This window comes from Leopardus geoffroyi, chromosome E1, assembly GCF_018350155.1.
Source record: "Leopardus geoffroyi isolate Oge1 chromosome E1, O.geoffroyi_Oge1_pat1.0, whole genome shotgun sequence".
Lineage (NCBI taxonomy): Eukaryota > Metazoa > Chordata > Mammalia > Carnivora > Felidae > Leopardus > Leopardus geoffroyi.
Genome location: NC_059330.1, coordinates 11,992,735 through 12,013,855, shown reverse-complemented (window position 1 = coordinate 12,013,855; position 21,121 = coordinate 11,992,735). Strand labels below are relative to the sequence as shown.

Genomic DNA, 21,121 nt, shown 5'->3' with positions numbered 1-21,121 from the left:
GATGCAAACCTGAGAAGCACCCAGGAGAAGGGGCCGGAGGCTCCCTCAGAGGGTGCCTCCTTCTAACTGTCCTAAGAGAGCAGAGCTGGGGCTCCCAAAAGATGGTGTCGAGGGTCCCTCTCCCGTTCCAGCTCCCTGTGGGGACCTGGCACTTAATGGGCACTCTGTGAAAGATGGGCTTCTCTACTGAGCACGCCTCTCGGCCACTGGTGTCCTTTTCCGGGGGCCGAGAGGGATGACCTCTGCCCAGCAACTGTCCCCCACAGCCCACCGCATTTCACACTCTGCCTCATTAGGCAGAGTACCCAGGCCCTGTCGTGTCAAGGTGACCTTCCCAGGCTCCCTGGGGCCTTGGGCGCGTGGGCCAGTCCGGGTCCTCCCCCGCCCCCGTCATAGCTAGAGGTGCCTGCCTGCGCCTGCCCGGAGCTTCCCCTCAGCTTCTCAGCACCCTCCTCCTGAGCTTCACCCCCATCCCTCGGGGCTGCGCGCAGTAAATGCCCAGGCTCCTCGCAAGACGTCCGTCCCCAGGCAGGTCCCTAGCGTGATGGCGCCTCGCTCAGCCGGCGCCCAGAGCTGGCTCCCGCCACACGCGGGGCTGACGCTGCTGTCCAGTGGGCCGCTCGTCCCTGTGGCCCCGGAAGCGGAACAGAAACGTGCTGTGAGTCAGCAGTGTGGTCTTGGCGTCTGTGTGACGGCGCAGCCCGCTGACCACGGACGAGCACGTGTGGTCGTCGGCAAGCCCTCCGACGGCCGAGAGGCCGTTTTCACTGTTCTTTTAACAAAAGTGTACAGGTGACGCCCCCTGTGGCGCTCAGTGTGTGTGAGCACCGCCTGCAGATGGGGGCCAGGTTCACCTTCCAAAGCAGCGTGCACAGACACTGTTCCCTAGTGCCCTTCCGGGAGAGGACTCCGCTCCTTCCCGTGATGCCCAGCGGGTCTGTGTGGCCGGGCGCCTGGGCACATTCACACCTTGTGTCACAGTGAACTGCTTCCCCTCCGTGTTCCGGCACAGTCCCTGTGCAGTGAGGCACTTTCAGCCCTGTGTCAGTCAGCTGGGCACCGATGAGACCCAAACAGGTGACGTGATCCCACTAGTTAGCGAGAAGTCACGTTGGGGGCCTCTGGTAGCGTGACTCTGGGGACCTGGACGCTGCTCGTGCTGTGTATCCTCTGTCGTGTGCCTGTGAGCATCCAGCCCATCCTCTGTGTTCTCACCCCCTCGAGACACAGAAATGACAACCAGACAGAACTCCCAAGGGGGTCTGGCTGATGGCCGTTACTTTGTGCAGAGTTTTGCCTGGGTCAGGGAGACCAGGGTCTTGGCCCGACAGCCCCTCTTCTGACAGCTGTAGGCTGACACCTCCCCTCACAACTCTGCACGGTAGTCATTGACAGACTTGTATTGATCCCAGGGATTACTGGCTTCAAAATTAAAATTTGTTTACAGGGGAATCCTTTTTAAACACGTATGCTGTCCAAGGAAGCAGCTGGTCTTTAAAGATCATTCCATGTTTTCTATAGGAAGAATTTTCACCCTTAACTTTAAGTATTCTAAAGCACTCAAGTCACACTAAACCCTAAAAGACCTACTAGCTGTGTGTTCACTGTGAACCAGAGCATGCCAGAGGAAAGATGAGGGGCTTGGAGAGGGCCGGGGGCCGGGAGCCACAGCCCTACACTTCCTCCAGCTGGCCTGTGGTGTGAGCGGAGGCCCCCAGCTTCCAGATGGGAGCCACCTGGGGGAAGTAATGCCCAGGTCGTGGTGGACAAGAGTTAAGACCATTTGCACAGTGCAGCCAGTCTGTGGAGATGAAGTCGAGACCGTGACCACGAATTCAAAAATACTGACTAGAGAATCTCAGGCCACTCAGTTACTGCGGTGGCTCAGACAGGGACACCCAAGTGTGGTGATTTGATTCCTTTGTGTCCTTTCTTGAATCCATGTGCAAGAAGATTGACCAAAGAACATATAGGTTGGGAGGGAGTAGCCCCACCATACTTTGCATTTGGGATCTAACATGGCCATATTCTTCAGGTTTGTTTGTTTTTTAATCACCGAAAGGCCTGATCCCTACTCTGAATGAGATCTTGCGAGGGATTGAGACAGAGAGTGTACCTCCATGCCCAAAATAGCTGCACATCCCACCTTCTCACAGCCGTGTGGCACGTTCATCTGCCCCTCTGATAAGAGCAGTCTGATTAGCCATGCCCGGGGTTCTCTGTGTGGATGTGTAGGATGGTTTGATCCCGTCTTAGGGCGTACCTGTGTGCTTCCCCCAAACCCGTGTCCAGGTAATAAACCAGCCTGCGTTGTAACAAGACATGAACCGGAGAGGCTTGGAAAGCAGTTCTGTTATGTCCCTCGTTTCAGTTAGTTAATCAGTGCCCCTCTCTGTCCTCCTTGAAAGAGGAAGAAGGAAGATGCAGGCTGGAAGAGAAGAGATCGTGTGGCCTAACCTGAGTCCCCCAGTGGACACCAGTTTAGGGTGGCCAGCTGGTTAGTGGCAGGGCCAGACCCCCTGGGCTGTGTGCACCACCCCCACCCCCTGTCCTCACCAGAGTCCCCATCATTCACAGGATGATGGTCCTGGCTCCCTCCAGCTGGCAAAGACTCGTCCCTGTTTGTGACTGCTTATGAAATGCCCTGTTTGGTGCCGTATAACTCGAACCAGACACAGCCAGTCTCTTCTCCCTCCCTGTGGTCAGTCCTGCCCAGCAGCAATTCTCTAAAGGTCCAGAATCAGCTATTTTCAGTTCCACTGCAGCCTCTTCCCACCACAGTACCGACTTTCCACAAAGCAGGATTCAGAACAATCATGGAAATAAGAGAGCACAGAGCTATAAACTCTCTTCTAAATGCCGATAGCATGAAACACCCAGCAGCATCGGTGGGAGCCTGCACACAGGCGTCAGATGCTCCGTTGGCTCCGTGCGCGGTGTCAAGGAGCCTGCCGCCTGGACCAGGGAGCCTAGAGGGGCCGGGCTGCTGGCGCACTGATAAACAGAACACCCAGCTGAAAGGTAAAGAAATCCATGGAGTCCCTTTTGCATCTTACAGGCTACGTGCGAGCGAGGGTTTGCTGCGATGGAAGAAACGCACCAGAAGAAGATCGAGGACCTGCAGAGGCAGCACCAACGGGAGCTGGAGAAGCTGCGAGAGGAGAAGGACCGCCTGCTGGCTGAGGAGACGGCGGCCACCATCTCAGGTGGGAGCTGGGCCTGGGAGCCAGTTTAACCCCAGGGGCGTGGCAGGTGGCCGGCTTCCTGAGCTGACTGCACGGGCTTTTGCTTGAGACTTAAGCTTCATTATCCAAGAGAATCTTTCTCTGACAGTTCTCTGGTTTGGGGGGCCCTCCGAGGGCTTGCAGGCCCAGAGCCGGCACCCCCAGCTACACCTGAGGGGCTGTCCACAGCCCTCTGACCACATGAGACCCCCTCTGCCCCCAGTGCCCGGTAACATCAGCACAGAGGAGCTGCGGCTTCTACCTGGCGAGGAGACCGTATCACAGGGCCGACGCGCTCTGCCCTGAGCAAGCGTTGGTGCCGTCGGTTTTGTGTTACCTTCCTTTCGTGTAACCCTACTTTATGGTGGTTTGTCATTTTAGGGTTGAAGAAACAAACACACCAACCTGAACACGTGCTTGTTTTGTAAACTCATGCTTGATTTCAGTGTCGACACTTATTTCATCAGTTTGGCTCTCTTCTAACACACGGGGGAAAAAATGCACCTGCATCCCTCTTGTGGTGGGAGTCCCCTGGAAATTGCTTGGCTCGTGCCTGCCTCGGAGAATCGGTTTGGGAGAAGCCTGCCTGACCGCTCGAGAGACCACAAGTGACTTAACAGTGGGCAGCCATCAGGCTGTCCTGTCCGCCTTGCCCCCCGAGCCTCTCGTGCTGATGGCCATGTCTTTGCAGCCATCGAAGCCATGAAGAACGCCCACCGGGAGGAGATGGAACGCGAGCTGGAGAAGAGCCAGCGGTCCCAGATCAGCAGTATCAACTCGGACATTGAGGCCCTACGACGGCAGTACCTGTGAGTCTGCTTCCTGCCCACTGGAGGCGGCCCTTGTGGGCCGGGCTGGAGGGAAGCCCTTCGGACGGGGAGGGACACCTTTCCTGTGGCTTTGTAAGAGCCACAGGGACACGGGTCCCAAGGGTGGGCATTGGCGGAGGCCCGAGGGCTCTGAGAGCACCTCAGCTACCCTTCCTGAGGGGCCGAGCACCTTCCCAGTTCCACTAGTGGAAGAAGCAGCCTTTTCCAAGAGGTCCAGGCTGCTGACAGCAGCATCACAAGGCTTTGATTTTCTGAGCATGGTTAAAGCCTGGTCCCGGTTATCAGACGCAAAGTACCTCAAAAGTTAGCGTTGAAAACAAATCACTAGAGTGAATTCTCTGCTGACATGAGAGTTTTGTCCGTGGGACTGTTAAGCTACTTGGGAGAGGAGCAAGTCAGGCTACAGGACAGATTCTGTAAGCTTGCGGTGCTTTTTTCGTTGTTTATTCATTTGGAGAGAGAGAGCATGCGCGAGCAGGGGAGGGGCGGAGAGAGAGGACAGAGAGAGTCCTAAGCAGGCTCCGCACTGTCAGTGCAGGGTCCGGCACGGGACTGGATCCCATGAAAACCGCGAGATCACGACCTGAGCCAAAATCCAGAGTCAGACACTTAACCAGCTGAGCCCCCCGGGCGCCTTGTAGTACTGTTTAAGTGTCCCTGTTTTAGCTGGATACGAACTTGCTGAGGCCACAGAATGAATGCACGGGCCCCCCTCTCTGCTCAGCCTTTGCCTTGTGTCTCATCGTTCCTCAAGTTTTGCAAAAGGGGCTCACAGAGCCTGTTAGAGGCCTGGCCCCGGGCGTAAGGGCGCAGAGGTGAGCGGTGGCCTCTCCCCAGGGAGGAGCTGCAGTCCGTGCAGCGGGAGCTGGAGGTGCTCTCGGAGCAGTACTCGCAGAAGTGTCTGGAGAACGCCCACCTGGCCCAGGCGCTGGAGGCCGAGCGCCAGGCCCTGCGGCAGTGCCAGCGTGAGAACCAGGAGCTCAACGCCCACAACCAGGTGAGCCGGCGGCCAGGCGAGCCCGAGCTGGAGTTGGGAGCCGGGCCTCACGTGCGGTGGCCCCGAGCTCCTGAGCCACGGAGCGGCCCCCCATCCACAGGCTTCTCCCTGACGTCTGACGTCTCCTGGCATATTGACGGAAACTCCCTGCGGGTGGCGGAGCTGGGACCGTCTGCCACCTGAACCAGCTGTTTCACTTCGGAGTCACTTTGGCTCCAGCCGATCTGGGCTCTCTGAGATGCCTCAGTCTCTCCTGAGCGTCTCTGGATTTCTGCTTCGTGACTGCTGAGCAGGGCCCGAGAGGGAGCGGCATTGCATCTGGTCCAGGTCTCCTGTCCCCGAGGCTGGGACTGTATTTAATCATCTCCCAGTCGAGTCCATACACTGTTCACACTTTTTTTGTCAGATTATTCTTTTAAATTTTGCCTATTGTTCAGAAAATCGGGGTACATTTAAAATCCTGGCTAATGGAAAGGCTCAAGGTAGATATAGTTTGATAAAAGCTACCCTGTTGTACCAAATTGGACCACTATCTGCGTGACCCACTGCTGGTCTTCCGCAGGCACTGAGTTGGCCAGCTCCAGACTCAAGGTCTCCGTGGGCCTATGGTCAACCCGTAGGAGGGCGCTATGGTGGGACTCGTTCTGCCTAGTCACTGCAGGGGCCTAACATGTCCACTTGTTAGTTGGAAAAAATGGTTCAGAAAGTGAGCAGGGAGGACGGCAAGAAGGGCCTAACCCTGTGGAAACTCAGTTCAGCAAACCGTGAAACGCACGTGAAACGCTAGTTATGGTGACAGAAAGGTATCGAGGATTACGGCATCCTGCATACGCAATTCAGCAGATGCTTACAGAGCCCACGTGAACAGCTTCTGCAAGGATATAAATCACAGGCGGTGACAGACTCACACGTTAAATCTAAAACGCCACGGTGTGTGTGCGCACAAGCACTGCCTGTGGCCTCCTGTGCTCACACAGGAAACCCACCTCTCCTGGTTGTGTCGTGTGAGTGCTGCCCCCAGGTGGCTCGGTTAAGCATCCTTTTGTGCTGTGTTGCTGTCTCGCAGGAGCTGAACAACCGCCTGGCTGCAGAGATCTCACGGTTACGGACGCTGCTGACCGGGGATGCCGGTGGAGAGGCCGCTGGCTCACCTCTCACACAGGGCAAGGATGCCTATGAGTTAGAGGTACCACTCAGCCCCTCCCCGAGCCGTACACCACACGAGCCCCAGGTGGGGACCGAGAGGTGGCCCTTAGCTTATGGTATCATTGCAGGGATGAGAGTCGGAGACAGCAGGAGGGGAAGTACGTGGAAGGATCCAGATCACCCCAAGGGCGACAAAAGACACTAGCTGCCAGGCAGCGTGGGGTCCGTGGCAGGAGTGGGGGACCTCTTGGGAGGCCACGGGGACCTTTGACCCCATGGCCACACCACAGATACCGACCACCTGAAGTGAAACATTTAATAGCTGTGTGAACACCACAGCTGCTTGCAGTTTTAAGTCAGGATGATTGATTTGTATGTCTTTTTATAAAAGCACTTAGAGTCTTTCTCCCCATTCAGTTAAAATTTGGTCATGAAAATATGCTCAGTGACGTGAAGGGAGGCTGAGTGAGGTCAGGAAAAGTTTCAGCAGGATGCTTTCATGGGCCCAGTCCCGGGAGCTCACCATGGCCCCTCGGCCGAGAAACAGGACTCTTGGGTCCAGGAGGAATCGCAGTGATTCCTTTCTGTTTCTGTATGTGATGTGCAGGCTGTTAGCAATGGTTAAGTGTGTTTGGTGGCGTTTCTGGCCGCATGTTGGCAGGGAGGAGGACGAGGACAGTATCTGCTTCCCAGGGCATGGAGAGGTTCCCTGCTCGGCCCTCATCTTTGCTTTCAAGACTCTGGAAGTCCCTTTGCTGCTGAACGTCAGTCCCTAACCTCTCTCTCATTCTAGGTCTTATTGCGGGTCAAGGAGTCAGAAATACAGTACCTGAAACAGGAGATCAGCTCTCTCAAGGACGAGCTACAGACGGCATTGCGGGTAATGGCACCTGCCGTGGGAGACAGATCTGGAGATGGGCTCAGGGTGGAGGTCCCGTGCACTCCAGTCGCAGGCTCTTCTAGAGTGGATTTCATTTTTATGAGGGACGTGGTTTCAAAAAATTGAGTTCTTTCTTTTTTTTTTTTAAGTTTATTTATTTTGAGAGAGAGAGAGAGAGAGCATGAGCAGGGGAGGCGCAGAGAGAGAGAGGGAGTGAGAGAATCTCAAGCAGGCTCTGCACTGTCCGTGCAAGAGAACCGTGAGATCGTGACCTGAGCCGAGATCAAGAGTCAGACACTTAACTGACTGAGCCACCCAGGCGCCCCTCAAAATTGAGTTCTCTTAAAACAGCATTTAGGCAGGTCCTTGTTCTCCATGCCTCTTGTGTGCTTTGGCAGGGACTGTGAGACCAAACAGAAATGTTGTCCTGGAAAGTGAGAGTTTGGTGAAGCCCACTTATCTCCACCAGGACATTCTTGGAATCAGAGAGGAGATGATGGAATCCCTGGGGGCCATTCAGTCACTTAGGAAATCCAAGACAGAGGAGGGGTTTTCCGGGAGGTCTTCAGTGGGTCAAGTCTATGCCCGTGCTTGCCAGAGCTCCCAGGGAGTCTCATCCCATGTTGAGACGGACTCTCAGCTATGCCTGTTTGACTTTGTGTTGAGTTCCTGCCTCTGGAAAACGGGCGTCGACCTGCCTCTCCTGACTGCCCACGGCATCCCTCAGTCGTTCTGCAGAAGCGTTCCAGCCCCGGGAGACGGACCACCTGGCCTGGCCCTAACCACCACTTGCTTCTGTCCTTTTTATCCCCAAGGACAAGAAGTATGCTAGTGACAAGTACAAGGACATCTACACAGAGCTCAGCATCGTGAGAGCAAAGGCCGACTGTGACATCAGCAGGTTGAAAGAGCAGCTGAAAGCAGCAACGGAAGCACTGGGTGAAAAATCCCCTGAAAACACCCCTGTGTCCGGATATGGTGAGTCCTCCAGGCTCTGGGCCCAGACGAGCTGTGGTCAGACAGTTTCACCAGCACCCGAGTGAAGGCAGAAGAGTCTTCTCTGTATTTCGACCTGAGTTTCCTCGGAGAAGGCACTGGGGCTGGAGGGTGCCCTGGCTTCCACAGGCTCCCCAGGGTTGGGAAACCATCTTCCTCTCGGCACGCCGGTGGGGACGGTGTACTGATGGCTTTGAAGGGGACGTTGCTCCATTAGCGTGTGTTTTCCCAGTAATAACAGGTTGCGTTTTTTGCATTTTTCTGTTTTCCTCAAGAACTCAATAGCTTGGTGACAGCAGCTGTCACCAGTTGCTTGACCCTGGGGCTTAACCATAAAATCTGTAAGAGGCCATGGGGGCAGGAGAGGGGAGGGGAGGGGCAGGGGAGGACAGTCCCCCCCCCCCCGAAGACATGTTGTCTCTCAACCAGCCAAGCACTAGCGGTCGCAGGGGTGCTGGCCGCCAGGTAGAAGAAAGGTCACTTGTGTTGCTGCCAGAGGCGGGCAGGCAGCACGAGAGCACCATCTATAATCGAACTGTAGACTAACCCTGGAGGCTGACAAAGTGACGACAGTGGCCGCTTCCAAGGCGGAGCCTGGGGTGGCAGGGGCCATGGAGAGAGGAAGACGTGGAATTTGGGGGAGAATGCATATATCCTGGGACCTGCCAGTTTAACTTCTGAAGAACCAAGAGCACAGAGATGTGCAAACAAGGATGTTTAGCAGTTGCAGCAAATAGAGAATCATGGCTTCTTAAAAGAGGCCAGGTAGAGATTGTGTCTCGACGTGGAAAGAGATCCCTAAGTGTGCTAAGTGTAAGCCCCACCCCCAGCAGGACACGGGGTGCGGTGCGACCCAGCGAACGTTCGTTTAAGCAGCCATGTTTAAGAAGCCTGCAGGACTGTGCACCAGACTGCGAATGGGGTTGTCTCCGTGGGGGTGGGTTACGATGGGTCGTAACAGTCCCGGGTTGTCAGGGGGAAGGTGTGGTTAAATAAGCAGCGGGACAGTTGGTCCGCTCGGCAGTTAGCGCTGCGGCGCGGTCCCAGAGTGAAGCGCGCCAGCCACCCTGCCGAGTGCCACTTGAGCCAGTGTCCCGCACCGGCGAGGACGGCCTAGCCGCGTGCACACAGGCGTTCTCCGGTGCTTCCCGCGCTTTGAGTTGTTCCGAGAAGGATCTAGTGTGTTTTACGGTTACTGGCTTTGTGCTCTCTCAAAGCTGTGTAAGGAAATGTCATGAGTGTGGCAATAAAAACAAGCTTTGGAGATTTTTTAACATTCAGTCTGGTTCCCTGGGGTTTTTTAAAACCAAAGTAACGGTTCTGTTTGTTCTTTCAGATATAATGAAATCTAAAAGCAACCCTGACTTTTTAAAGAAAGACAGATCCTGTGTCAGCCGGCAACTCAGAAACATCAGGTCCAAGGTGAGTCTGGCATCCTGCCCCCAGCTGTGTGGGGCTCTTGGACTTTAGGGAGAGGAGCTGGAGTCAGAGCCCACCACGGGCCGCAGCAGAGGGTCCCCAGGTCCCAGAACTCATCTGGCTCCACATGCCTACCCACTGGGCCAGTTCTGGTGGCTTCGAGCCCCAGAAGCTCCTTCGTGCCGAGGTGGAACCAAGTTTCGACAGTGACGATTGAGGGGCCAGGCCTCTGAGAAGCAGGGCTCGGAGTGAATTCGACCTTAGACGTCCGAGGCCGGATTTCACCCCAGTGCCCTCCTGGGCCAGCCCCGCTGTTCTGCACACGTCCCTAATTTAATACAACGCCACCTGCCTTCGAGAGAGGAAGCTGCCTACGCCTCTTGCCCCAGCCACGTGGTAGCACCTCCCGGCGCATGGCCCCCACCCGGCCAAGCGCCTCTCCACGGGAAGGACGGGCGGAGGGTGGGAGTAACGAGCATGTTGCATTTAGGATTTATTGTGTGTGTCTTATTTTTTGCTCTTTCCTCTGACAGTCCGTAATTGAGCAGGTCTCATGGGATAACTGAAACGAGCCCGCTTCCAGGTCCCCTGTCATGTAGGTAAACCACCTCTCACCACCCACCCATCTGCCGCCCTCGAGGGGGCGGCAGGCTGCATGCACGGCTCACACCTCCATAGCAAGCTCCTTGTTTTATCGCTCCAGCAAGCACATACGCAGCCCGGGTCAGGTTCCCCTCACCTGTTATTAACGGGTTAACGGGCACTGGAACCTCCTACTAGGCTTGACCCTTTGCCGAGGGGAGCATCCCCCTAGCTTGGCAGGTGGTCCACAGAGGCGGCGTCTCGGGTGGGCGTGGGCTCGCGAGTGGCCCCCGTCGGTGGTCAGAGTACAGGTCGAATGATCGGCGTATTCCACGTTCTCTGGGGTAAACCCTCCAGAAGGGACCCGGCAGGGACCCGGCCGCCACTGGCAAACAGGGTCTTGCATCTCAGAGAACCCCCGCACCGAGTTAACGGGCCAAGGCAGGGCTGGACCCCGGTATTCAGGGAGCCAGTACGTCGTGGGGATGGCCAGGAAAACGGCTCAGCAGAGCGAGAGGACCAGGAGGGGTCGGGGCTGAATGTTTACCAGCACTTTGGGGCTGTTTTTAACAAAAGGAAAAGCTTCTTTCTGGGTGCTGTGGAAGGCGGTGGGCGCACCCAGGTGCTGGCTGAGAAATACCAGCCTCTCGGAAAACAAACAGGACAGTGGGCCCGTGCCTGGACACCCCCAGCCTGCCACCAGGCCGGCGTCCCGGTCACACAGCCTCTCACTCCTGGTGTGCCTCTGGCCGAGCCGACCCGATCTCATTAGTTCTCTGACCACAGTGGGCGGTGACGCCGACGGGCCCAGGGCCACACACCGGCTCCTCGTGCTCGTGTGTCCGCGGCTCGCTCTGAGGATCCACGGGCCGGCATCCTCCGGCTGAGGGGCTTCAGCCCGATGGCTCGGGGGAAGCGGGTTTGTTTTAAAAGGAGGACTTTTAAGAAAACACAAGTTTCAAACCTAGTCAGTTTGGTTTTATTTATTCTTCTACAGTCCCAAGTCACTTAGAACCAGATATGACTGAGGCTTGATTGAAAACTTTTGTTTGGGCTTTTTCTGTAAACGTGAAAAACACTCTGTTTAGCAAAAGGAGAACTTCTTTCGTTTACGGTTTTCTTATTGAAGGTTCTACTTCCTATTTGAGGTTGAACCGTAGCCGCTGTAAGTTCACTGTTAATGATTTAGGCCTGTTGCCCATCCCGGCAAATGACGGGCGATGAAAAGCTTCTGCTGCGCCCTCCCGGGACCTGGCTGCGGTCAGGCCACCCGTCGGAACACATTATGTTTCCCGGGGGTGTGTCTGAGTTTGTCCCTTCTGGAAGAAAGGCCAGAAAGTCAGTGACAAGACCAATAAGGGACTTTGCGGTGATGTGCCGGGAAGACCTTTTTTGCTGGCCAGGAGGCAGCTAAAGGCAAGGTGGAGAGTGAGGGCACTGTCGGGCACACCCACGAAGGTCGGGGCCCCCAGCGCAGCCTCAGACCCTCGGAGGTGCCAGCACCCAAATGAGAGGGGTAAGGAGGCCAGGAATGGGGTTTTCCCAGATGTGTTCGAGTCCACGTGACTTGGCCAAGTTTCCAGTGTCTCTGGGACACACTGTCCCCCTGGCCTGAGTAGAAGGGGACCTCGCAGATGTCCTTAAGGACACCTCTTGTGATGCCAGGCAGGCCTAGGCCTGTTTGCAGTATCCACCGGTGCTCACTCTCGGACGTGCGCCGTCCTTCTCCCTGGATGTATTTGGAGATCCCTCCCCGCCCCGCTCCCACCCCACCACCACAGGAAGACCCGGGAATGAGGCTGCCCAGAATCCACACCTGTCGGTGGTGCTCTTTGATGTGGGATCTGATGTGTCCTCGTAATGTCCTTCGTTGATGTTCTCTTTCCGTATCCTGCCGCACTCAAAAAGATAGACAGTCTCAGCTCCCACACAGTCAAAGCAAGCCCGTTGCTTCAGAGCCTCGTGGCTTTTCTGAGATCGAGACCAGAGCGGACCTTTCCCACGGGGTCCTCATAGAGGCCCCCGTCCGGTGGTCTGAGTTTGGGGTCACGGAGGCAGTTGTTGGAGAGACCAGCCCTGTGGGAGGAACGAGCCCCAGAGGAGCTGGCTGTGTATACCCCGGGAGCCCTCGTCTGGGTGCACAGGGTCAGCACGGGGATCACTTACTTTCTACCCTGATAGCTCAGCTCTGGCGCACAGCGGTATGTGACCCTGAGCCCGTGGCCTCGGGCTGCCCCTCGCCGCCCTGCTCCCCAACTGCCTGTCCCGAGCACAGCAGGGACTCCTGACACCAGAGAGCCCACCGGAGGCGGAACGTTTGCTCTCCCTCCGTCCGAGGACCCTCCCCACCAAGTCCCCCGCCAGAACAAAGTGGTGTGGCAAGTGACGGGCCGGCTGGCACTTAGGTGTGGAGCCTCCTGCACCGTGGCCACGTCCAGCACCTGATGCTTCTCTGCCCGTGGCTGCCCCTTGACCTGAAGCACTGGGGGAAAGACCCGAGAGCGGATGAGGTGGTTATGTGCATTAAGGAAATTTACACTTCAGGGCGGGACACGGATTTGCCCCGCTGAGTCCTCCGGGTGACCCAGCGGCAGGCTTCAACAGGGCCCCTAATGCCTGCTTCTCAATCTGGACCAATGGGTTTAGAAGGGTTACTCATAGAACCCTTTATTTAAAAGAAAAACGAAAACCAGTGACTTCATTCATTTACACACCTAGAGCTCACAGCTCCACAGTACAGAGAGCAGGCAGAGCTGTTCTAGGCGATGGGGTGGGGGGACGCCAGGGCCCGCCTCTCCTGCCTCCAACTCTGTGGGAAGCTGTGTCCCACAGTCCTCGCTCACAGACACGCGCTCCGAGGCAGCAGCCTGCGCCGCGCCGGGAGCTCCCAGGAGTGTGCCAGAGCAGGAAACGGCAGGCCGGGCCCTCGGGCCCCCCCGCCCCACCCCACTTCACGGTGCTCTGATTTCTGGCTAAAAACCACAGTGGTCACCTGGAGCCTGTACCCGAGGCCACCCTTGAGGTTCATACGTCCCAGAGGAGCCTGTACCTTTGTGAGTTCTGGCACATGCCGGCCAGTGGGCAAGTCGGAGGCTGGTGTTGAGACGGGCCACGAAGATCACGTGGCCACTGAGGAACCAGCCCCATCCGAGCTGGTGCCGAAGTAACCTCAGCCATGCTCTGAGGATGTTCCTTTTCTTGTCGACAAGTTAGATCTTTGGGAAAAGCCTCTAAGGGCCAGGGGGAACTGTTTTGTCCCCCAGTTAGTGAAGTGTCATTCATCTTGGAGCACACAGATTTCAAAATTACCGAGGTCACACTTGAAGGGAGTATTGGCTTCGCATTCTGAAAACTTTAGTAAATATGTTGACATGTTCCCAGGTCCCCAGTGACAGTAAAGCCACCAGGGCCGCTGGCCAGGGAGCAGCTCGGGCCAGGAGCAGGTTAGAGGGAAGCGGGCGCTGCCAGGGTGCAGCCCAGGGAGCGGGGGCCCCCGCCGTCCTCACGAGGCTCAGCGTCACGGTCACGGAGGGACCAGATGTGGACAGAGCCCACAGAAGGACACAGACGGGCGGATTTCTAGTTCTTGGCATACCTTTCTCCCCTGGCTGAGTCGATCTGATCGCTGCTTGTCCGAAGAGCCCTAAGCTCGGAATTCAGCTGCTTACACACGTGGTCTGTTTCTCTGGTTTTTTCCTTTTTTCATCCAGATAACACCGTTTCACAGGGGACATCTCTCTCCTTAGCATGCCCCACTAATCTCTCGAGGAGCCCCTCCCGCCCCGCCCTCCACCCCGGCACCCGCACCTCTGCCTGACTGCAACCTGCACGCACGGTGCTGGGCCCACTGTTAACGGTGTGTTTCTTTTTCTCCTGCCCTCGTGTCCACCCAGAGTCTGAAGGAAGGCCTGACCGTGCAAGAACGCTTGAAGCTCTTTGAATCCAGGGACTTGAAGAAAGACTAGCTGTGTCCCGTTCAACTTGAACACACACCCCTCCCGGCTCGCGGCAGCACTACCCAAGTGCCGCTTCTTGTCTGTACCTTTATTTTTTATTATTATTATTGTTGTCGTTACCGTTGTCATCATTAACTGTGGGTATGGATGCATGAGAGACTGGTTTATGGGTTGTTCACATCGTTCCCCACTGTGTTGATTCCCAGTTCCCGTGTCCTCGTCAAAGCTTCGTTCCCACAGTATCCAGAAACCCGCCAGGCAGCGAGGGCCAGGAGGGCTGTCCGCTCCTGGCCGGGTCTGCATAGAGCCCCCTCCCGCCGCAGCCACCGCACTCACCGTCAGTATTAAGGCCCAGCAGTCTGTCGATAAGCTAGCTCGTCCTGCCGAGTGCACTGTGTGTGCGGAGTCGGGGCCCGGGCAGTTCTCGCTCTGCCGCGTCTGGGTCACTAGGAGAGAGCAGGGCATCAGGTGGCGGCACCGACAGCTCACTAGCCTTCGGGAGAAGCTGGGAGAGCAGGTCGGGGGGCACGGTTCACAACCCCCGGTCACCACCTTTGGCTTGGGAGAAGGACGGCGTTTTGTATGGGTCCCACTAATTCAGCTTAGAGCCGCACCGCAGATAATCGCGGGAAACCGTTCACAACCTGGAGAATGTCGAAAGCAGCCATTCCTATTTTTGTTTGTTTTTTATTAAATCTTGCACAAAACCCCGGCCCCTCGCATTCCTTCCTACGCTCGCTCCTTTGTTGGTCACCAGTAGCCCTGGTCTCTTCCTAACAACTTAAGAGTGTTGACCTGTGGCCTGGGCTGCAGACCGTGCTTACAAAGCCTGATGAATTCCCTTGGGGAATCAGTCAAGGGGAAAGACTGTTCCGGTCTTTAACCTTTCTGAAAGAAACCTCCACATTGCTTTTGAGAAGGCTGAGTGAAGACCCCTATGTTAAGTCAAAAAGAAAGTGCAGAGGATGTCGGAATCAGATGAAAACTGCCACTGTTGTTTTTAACTCTACTCTGAGCTCTGAAAGGTTCTCGCGCAGCATTCAGAGAGCCTAAAGTAAACCTGTGCTAGCAATGTTGCTTTTTCTAACAGAGTGAGACCTCTTTACCTGCCATGAAACACGACGGCAGTTCTCGAAAACCTCTCACGCTGGGGTGTCCGTCCCGGCACCCGGAAAACCATTAATCCTGTTGAGACGAGGACTGTCAACAAAGCCCCGCCGAGTGGGAAGCCGTTCGCGGCTCTAGAGCGGCCGGAAGTGCTGCAATAGAGTGTCAGGAGGAGCTCGTTCTGGTCTCGCCGCCTCTGTCTCCCGTTGATTTTATTGCCAAGAGCGCACTTTCACTCTGTCGATGCTTCCGTTAGGTGGGGAGTCTGGGTACGTGGGTACTTTGGGGGTAGAAACGTGGAAATCACCTTGCTCAGTCTCTAGATTCGGTTAACAAGGTCATCCAGGGAAAGCCCTGGAAGGGCCGGGCAGAAGGGCCTGGGGCGTGCTGTCTTCTGGTGGGAATAAACTCCGAGCCGTCCACTGGCATCGAGGCTCTTCTGTGCACCGACCTCCAGAGCCTTAACCCACACCTGTCACTCCTTTGCTGCTATTCCATGTTTTTAAAGGCAAGAGAATGTTAGGTCTGGGTTTTCAATGCTACTCACCAGACACCACTCCCCGCACCACCCCTGGTGTAGATTGGCAGCATTTGTAGGAAGGACCACGGTTTTGTGCGTGTGCCGCTCAGCATGGGATGCTCCGGATCCCGTGGTCCGTTCTTTGGGCTCTAGAACGCTATTTAACACGTATGTCCTCCAGGGCAGAGAGTGAGGTGATGGCCAGCAGGATCTGATGGGGCAGGGGCCTTGTTGCCTGGTCCCCGCACAGACCGTCTCAGCACCACGGTTTCACGTCACTCCTTCGGAGAACTCCCTTCTACCGCAGTTTCCTTAGTGAGTGTCCCTGCTGCCTCTGGGGACTCTAGCCCTTCTCCAGGCAGCCCCCTGCCTCCAGCCCTCTCTGGCTTCTGGTTTCCTGGCAGGGTCCCTGCATGAAATCCAGCCCCACCTGCCTTCGGACCGTGCCGAGGGTCCGAAACCTGCAGTACTTTAAATAGGTCAGAGCACTTTACGCACCTGTGTTCATCACTTAGCCCTTGAGGTCGCACCTCAGGAGCAGCAGTATGCGGAGGTGGAAGGCAGAGACCAAGACAGACAGATCGGTCACCACAGCCTCTGAGGGCTCCGCCTCCTCGCCCCAGAGACCACAGAACTCGCTCCCCTGGGCTGCTTCAGTCTGGGCGTTACCAGGAACGGGCTACAAACCGGGGCGCCCTGGCTTCTCTCCAACAAAAGGCTGCTCCTGCTGCAGCCTCCAGAAAAGGCCCCGAGCCTAGCCTGGTCTTGCTGAGCGTCGCATAGTGACGGCTATGGCCTAGAACCCGATCTGAGCCACCTGCTGATAAGCCGGTCCTCTGGCTGGAGAGAGCAGACAGAACAGAATAAAGGGGGCTTCACTTTACCACCTCTGTGTTGCACCCCAATCCCGCTGTGCATGGTCTCCGTAGAGCACCCAGAACCTCGAGGAGGTTTTAGCCACCAAGTTCCTGAGAGAAGAAAGAATAAAGCTGTGGGGGTGGAGTTGCTTTCTGTGCCGATGGAGAAGGGTCCTTCGGTGGATGGGGTAGTGTAGGTGATTGTGAACTTGGGGTGCTCCCACTGCTCCTGGTGCTGACCGGGCAGTGGGGGTGTCCCCACTTCCCAGTGGAAGATGAGCACGTGCATCGAGTCTTCCCAGTTGTAATGATCTTCCTGTAAATGGTCACTGGTCCCTCTGTGGTTCGCTAGCAGCTGACAAGCCATCAAACACTCGAACGGGAAAATGGAACCGTTTGACATCGACGGGGTCTGTGCGTAAGATCCGCGCTCTCACGTCTGCACATGCGTGCGCACACATGCCGAAGAGCCGCTTTCTGCCAGTCAGGCTCCTTTATTGATGTGTGTGACTTCAGCGCCTGCTAGCATTCCAGTGACCGTAGCTGTCTGCGGCCTCCCTGGCAGACGTGCGGCAGAGCACTTTGCCTTTGGAAATGGAAACTTGCACCGTAAGGCCTCAAACTGGGTCTGAACTTGATGGAGGAGGTTAGGGCCATCCTGGGGCGACAGGTGGGGGCCATGGGAGGAGTGTGTGGGTTTGTCAAGAGCCAGGATCAGAGGCTCCTCCCTAGGAATCCAGTGAGTGGAAAGGCCCCAGGCTCTGGCTAATTAAGAGGAACCTGTCACGCCGTGGACTCACCAGTCAGTAGCTCACCGACCCAACAGCTAGGCCTCGGGGGGCCTCACGGTGGCCAGACTCGGGGGGAGAGCGAATTGCGGTTCCTAAGAAACGTAATTGTGGCCCTCGGAGTCTGTCTGAAAGGGACTGTGACAGTTGTTAATAAGGCCACGAAACAAAATCGATGGCATAAAAAAACAAGTTTTAGAGTTCCAGTTGATAGTGTTTATCTCACCATGGAGCTGGAACACTTAACCTGAAAACCGAGCACGATCCTTGTCACTGCTGCCTGGCGGTCCCCTTGGCGAGTCCGTCTTTAGCCTGGGACTGGGCCTGGGGCAGCACTTGTCTGCCCCACCCCTGCTGGAGGCCAGGCACCTGCCCCGTGGCCACTTTTCTTGGGCTTTAAAGCAACTCACGCGGCTGTGCCGGGGTCCCCGACAGCTCGCCGGCTACAGGGAAGCACTGCGGGCACCCCCACGTGTTCCCCACTCAGATGAGCCAGTGGGCAGTGCGTTGCTGCTTCCACTCCCCTGGCTCCCAGAGCTGCCCAGGCCCCTTCGGCAGACTCAGCCCATGCATCACCCGATCTCGGGCCCCGTGTGCTCTGTCACGGCTGACCACACACCAGCTCTTCTCCAGGCACTCGGAGCTGTTTTCACTCAGAGTGGAAAGAATGCGGCCCATCAACATGTCTTCTCAAATCTAAAAGTAGTCCTGAAAGTAAGCGCCCGCATCGCTGTCCCACGGAAGCTTGCCACAATTTTAACTCCGTTGAACACACAACTTCAGAAAGCCGGAAAACTACAGAATTCAGCGACCCTTCATCACCAAGAAAGGTGGGAGGGAGGGGGGATTTTTAAAGTTCTTACAAAGGACAGGGAAGCAGGTAGTAAAAGGAAAAAAGCTTGTGCTCATCGGCAGCTTCGCTTGTCTGGAAACGTCCGTCCTTTGGAACACCTCCCACCCTGAACATCCTGGAAGCGGAGCTCCTGCCATGCATTCTGTCAGATAGGAATTTGCTTCACAAACAGATCTGACGTGCCGCCCGGACGTGTTCTCCATCAGCTGGGATCGGCGGGCAGCTCTCGGGGCCCCGGCGCCACGGCGTCCACTCTTCACCAGGGCCTGGGGAGGTGCTGCCGAAAACTTGCTTGTGCTGACGCTTCTTACAGTTCAGGTATTTGCGTGCTGCTTTGTGTAGTCTTTCATCGCAGGCTCTCGCCCCTTGGGTCATTCTTGAGAGACGAAGCCCTGTACTGTCCGCTCAGTCAGCGAGCGCTACGATACCTAAAAGGCGTGAGCTCAGACAGGAGACCCCTGATCCGAGGAGAGATCTTTCCATCCACCTGAGATTGGGTCAAAAGGTAAAGTCCACTGTTCTCAGCACCACGTAGGACATCGTAGGACGCATCCCCCGCTCCATAGCTGGCCGCGTCTGCCCAGAGACGGGGTCCGTGGTACTTGGATGGGGTGCCGTTGCTCTCACACCTGGACGCTTTCAGTGAGGCCGTACTTCCCACGGTGGAAAGTTTCAATAACAACCAGCCCGAAGTGAGTCTGGTAAAACCACTTGTTTTGGGTTCTTTGTGAGGAAGACAGGACATAAACACAGTACGAAAACGAACATCTATTTCTCTCAAGGGTTGTCGGCTGGAAAAGACCCAGCCTCATTCTTCTGCCCTTTTGAAAACAAGTTTCGAGTATTCTGGTTTATTAAAGGGAAGGGGTCTCCCTTCTTGTCTTTGAGCAGAGGAATCTGAGCAGAGTACGAGGAATACCTCAGCACCACCCCAGCCCCACTGTAGGGAGCAAGGACCACCTGCCCCAACACAGCCTGGGCCCCTTCCCCCTAGGTGCCGGCGTGCCTTGTGGAGAGGAGCCCGCCTCACTGGCTTCCAGCTTCTCTGTGTAAAAGCCACTGTTTACTTTCTTCGAAATAACCTACGTTATACAGAGTGAGCGGTGTAAATATTACTCAGAAATTACCGCAGGGATTTTTGTGACAGAGTTGGTATGGGTTTAAAAATATCCCTTCGCAAGCTAGGGAGGACAGCTTTGGGTTCAACACTGAATGCCACCCAGAGTGATAAGGAACCGTTTCTGACGGGTGATGCACCTTCTTCAAAGCTTCGGTCACCTCATGGGCGGTTTTCAGGAGTGCATGCCAGCATCTGAAGTAACAGGAGGCCTGCATCCACGCGCGTTTTCTCTGGAAGAACTCCGTCATACTCCCGGCCGAGTCATTCGGAGGCCTCCAGGAAAAGCAGGACCGTGGAGAACGTAGTGGGCACATCTTCCCCAGATCTTTCCGTGGCAATTTCCGGCCTGTAGGGAGACGTCGTGGAAGGCACCGCTCTGGCCCGAGCGGCCGGATGGGGGGACTCGTGACCCCTCGCCGGGCCGGGCGTCTGCATGTCCCCCACTCCTAGGTCCTGTGGGAAGTGTCAAGGGTGCAGAGCTGCCAGCGCGGTCCCTTTGCATCGTGTGTCTGCGTCACTTTGGGGAGGGAACGTGCAGGAAACCGGCTCATCCGGTGCATAGGCTGACCCAGGAGGACTCGGAGGCCCCGAGGGTGAAGCACATGGTCCGTGGGCGCCGGTCGGGGGCTGGTGGGGGAAGGGAGAGCTTCTCGGGATGCAGTCCGAACACCGGAAGGAATGAAGTTCTGGAAAAGCAGCGGTCGCCGGACACAGTCGGCCTGCCACCCGTCACGTGTCTGTGCCCTTCACAACTAGTTGTATCACATATTTCAGTTTTGTTTTATAGGAAGCTAGGAATAGATTATATAAAGAACACTAAAGTCATTATTGTGTTATAAGTTTGTATCACAAAACCAATTACGATGGATTTTAGGATTTACCTTTAGTATTAATGACTTCTCTACTGACTTACTGTTAGGACTTAAAACCAGTTAAGTGCTAAGAATTCATGTGGTTTTCCTAAGTAATATTTATAAAGTGTAAAGTTTCTAAGTGACTCCTCACCAATTGTAATTCTTAATAACTTTTCTCACAAATACACTCTTGTGTCAGAGGGAACGTCTCAGTCCAGCGACCAAGGACGACAACGCTAGGCCAAACTGCTGGGGGAGCTGATACACGAACAAAGTGGAACGTGTAGATAACTTTCTGCTGTGACAAGTTTGGAAATAATCCACAGCAGTGACTTCTGTCACAGCAAATTATTGCAACAGTCGGGTGATAACGTGTTCAAACAACAAGCCCGTGTAATTCTAACCGGGGTTTCATTTCTGTACTAATGCTAAGTGGTAACGTTCTCTGAACGTGTGCGGAGGCCACTGGGCTCGGCAGCCCCCCACTGCCCCCCCCCCCCACTGGGGCGGCCCCAGGGGCTCTGCCAGGGGGTGGAGGGGGGGCGTGGCATCTTCTGTCCGGCCACACTGCCCTCCCAAAGAGGTGAGCCCGGTCAGCCAAGCTGCTCGCTCTTCCGACAATTCAACATTTTGATGGTTTCATTGAGGCTTTTTTAAAAAAATAAACCGTTTCTGAACAACTGTTCACAATTGAAGTGTTCCTTTGTCAAAATATTTATTCCTTTGTGTGACATGCTAGATTCCCATGGATGCAGCTGATCGTTTCTACTTTGTAAATATTACCTAACTTTACATAAACTATATCATAATAAACTATTTTTGCATCACCCTGGCATGCTGTGAATGGGAGTTTGTTCAATGGAGAGACATGCACAATATTCATTTAGATCAGAATATGGAAACCTGTCAGTAGCCTAGAGACTTATCCTGGAGTTTTTTGGTTTTCGTTTTGTTTGGCTTTAAAAAAAAAAAAAGTGTTTTCAAAGTTAGGG

The 21,121-nt window shown here is 55.5% G+C and overlaps 1 protein-coding gene across 9 annotated transcripts in view; it reads left to right on the top strand.

Annotated features, from left to right (window-relative positions):
- LOC123603132 (myosin phosphatase Rho interacting protein) overlaps nucleotides 1-20,961 on the top strand; it is a 153,835-nt gene extending 132,874 nt beyond the window's left edge. For 6 of the 9 annotated variants that reach the window (XM_045487644.1, XM_045487642.1, XM_045487641.1 and 3 more), the window contains 8 exons: nucleotides 3,059-3,206; nucleotides 3,916-4,033; nucleotides 4,892-5,051; nucleotides 6,118-6,237; nucleotides 6,991-7,077; nucleotides 7,893-8,055; nucleotides 9,410-9,495; nucleotides 13,968-20,961. In XM_045487644.1, the coding sequence (XP_045343600.1) occupies nucleotides 3,059-3,206; nucleotides 3,916-4,033; nucleotides 4,892-5,051; nucleotides 6,118-6,237; nucleotides 6,991-7,077; nucleotides 7,893-8,055; nucleotides 9,410-9,495; nucleotides 13,968-14,039 (954 nt within the window). In that variant the 3' untranslated portion in view covers nucleotides 14,040-20,961. Of the gene's footprint in view, nucleotides 1-3,058; nucleotides 3,207-3,915; nucleotides 4,034-4,891; nucleotides 5,052-6,117; nucleotides 6,238-6,990; nucleotides 7,078-7,892; nucleotides 8,056-9,409; nucleotides 9,496-10,025; nucleotides 10,092-13,967 lie in introns of all 9 variants that reach the window. The other 3 variants (XM_045487645.1, XM_045487639.1, XM_045487640.1) reach the window with 2 other exon arrangements.
- The last annotated feature ends 160 nt before the right edge of the window (nucleotides 20,962-21,121 follow it).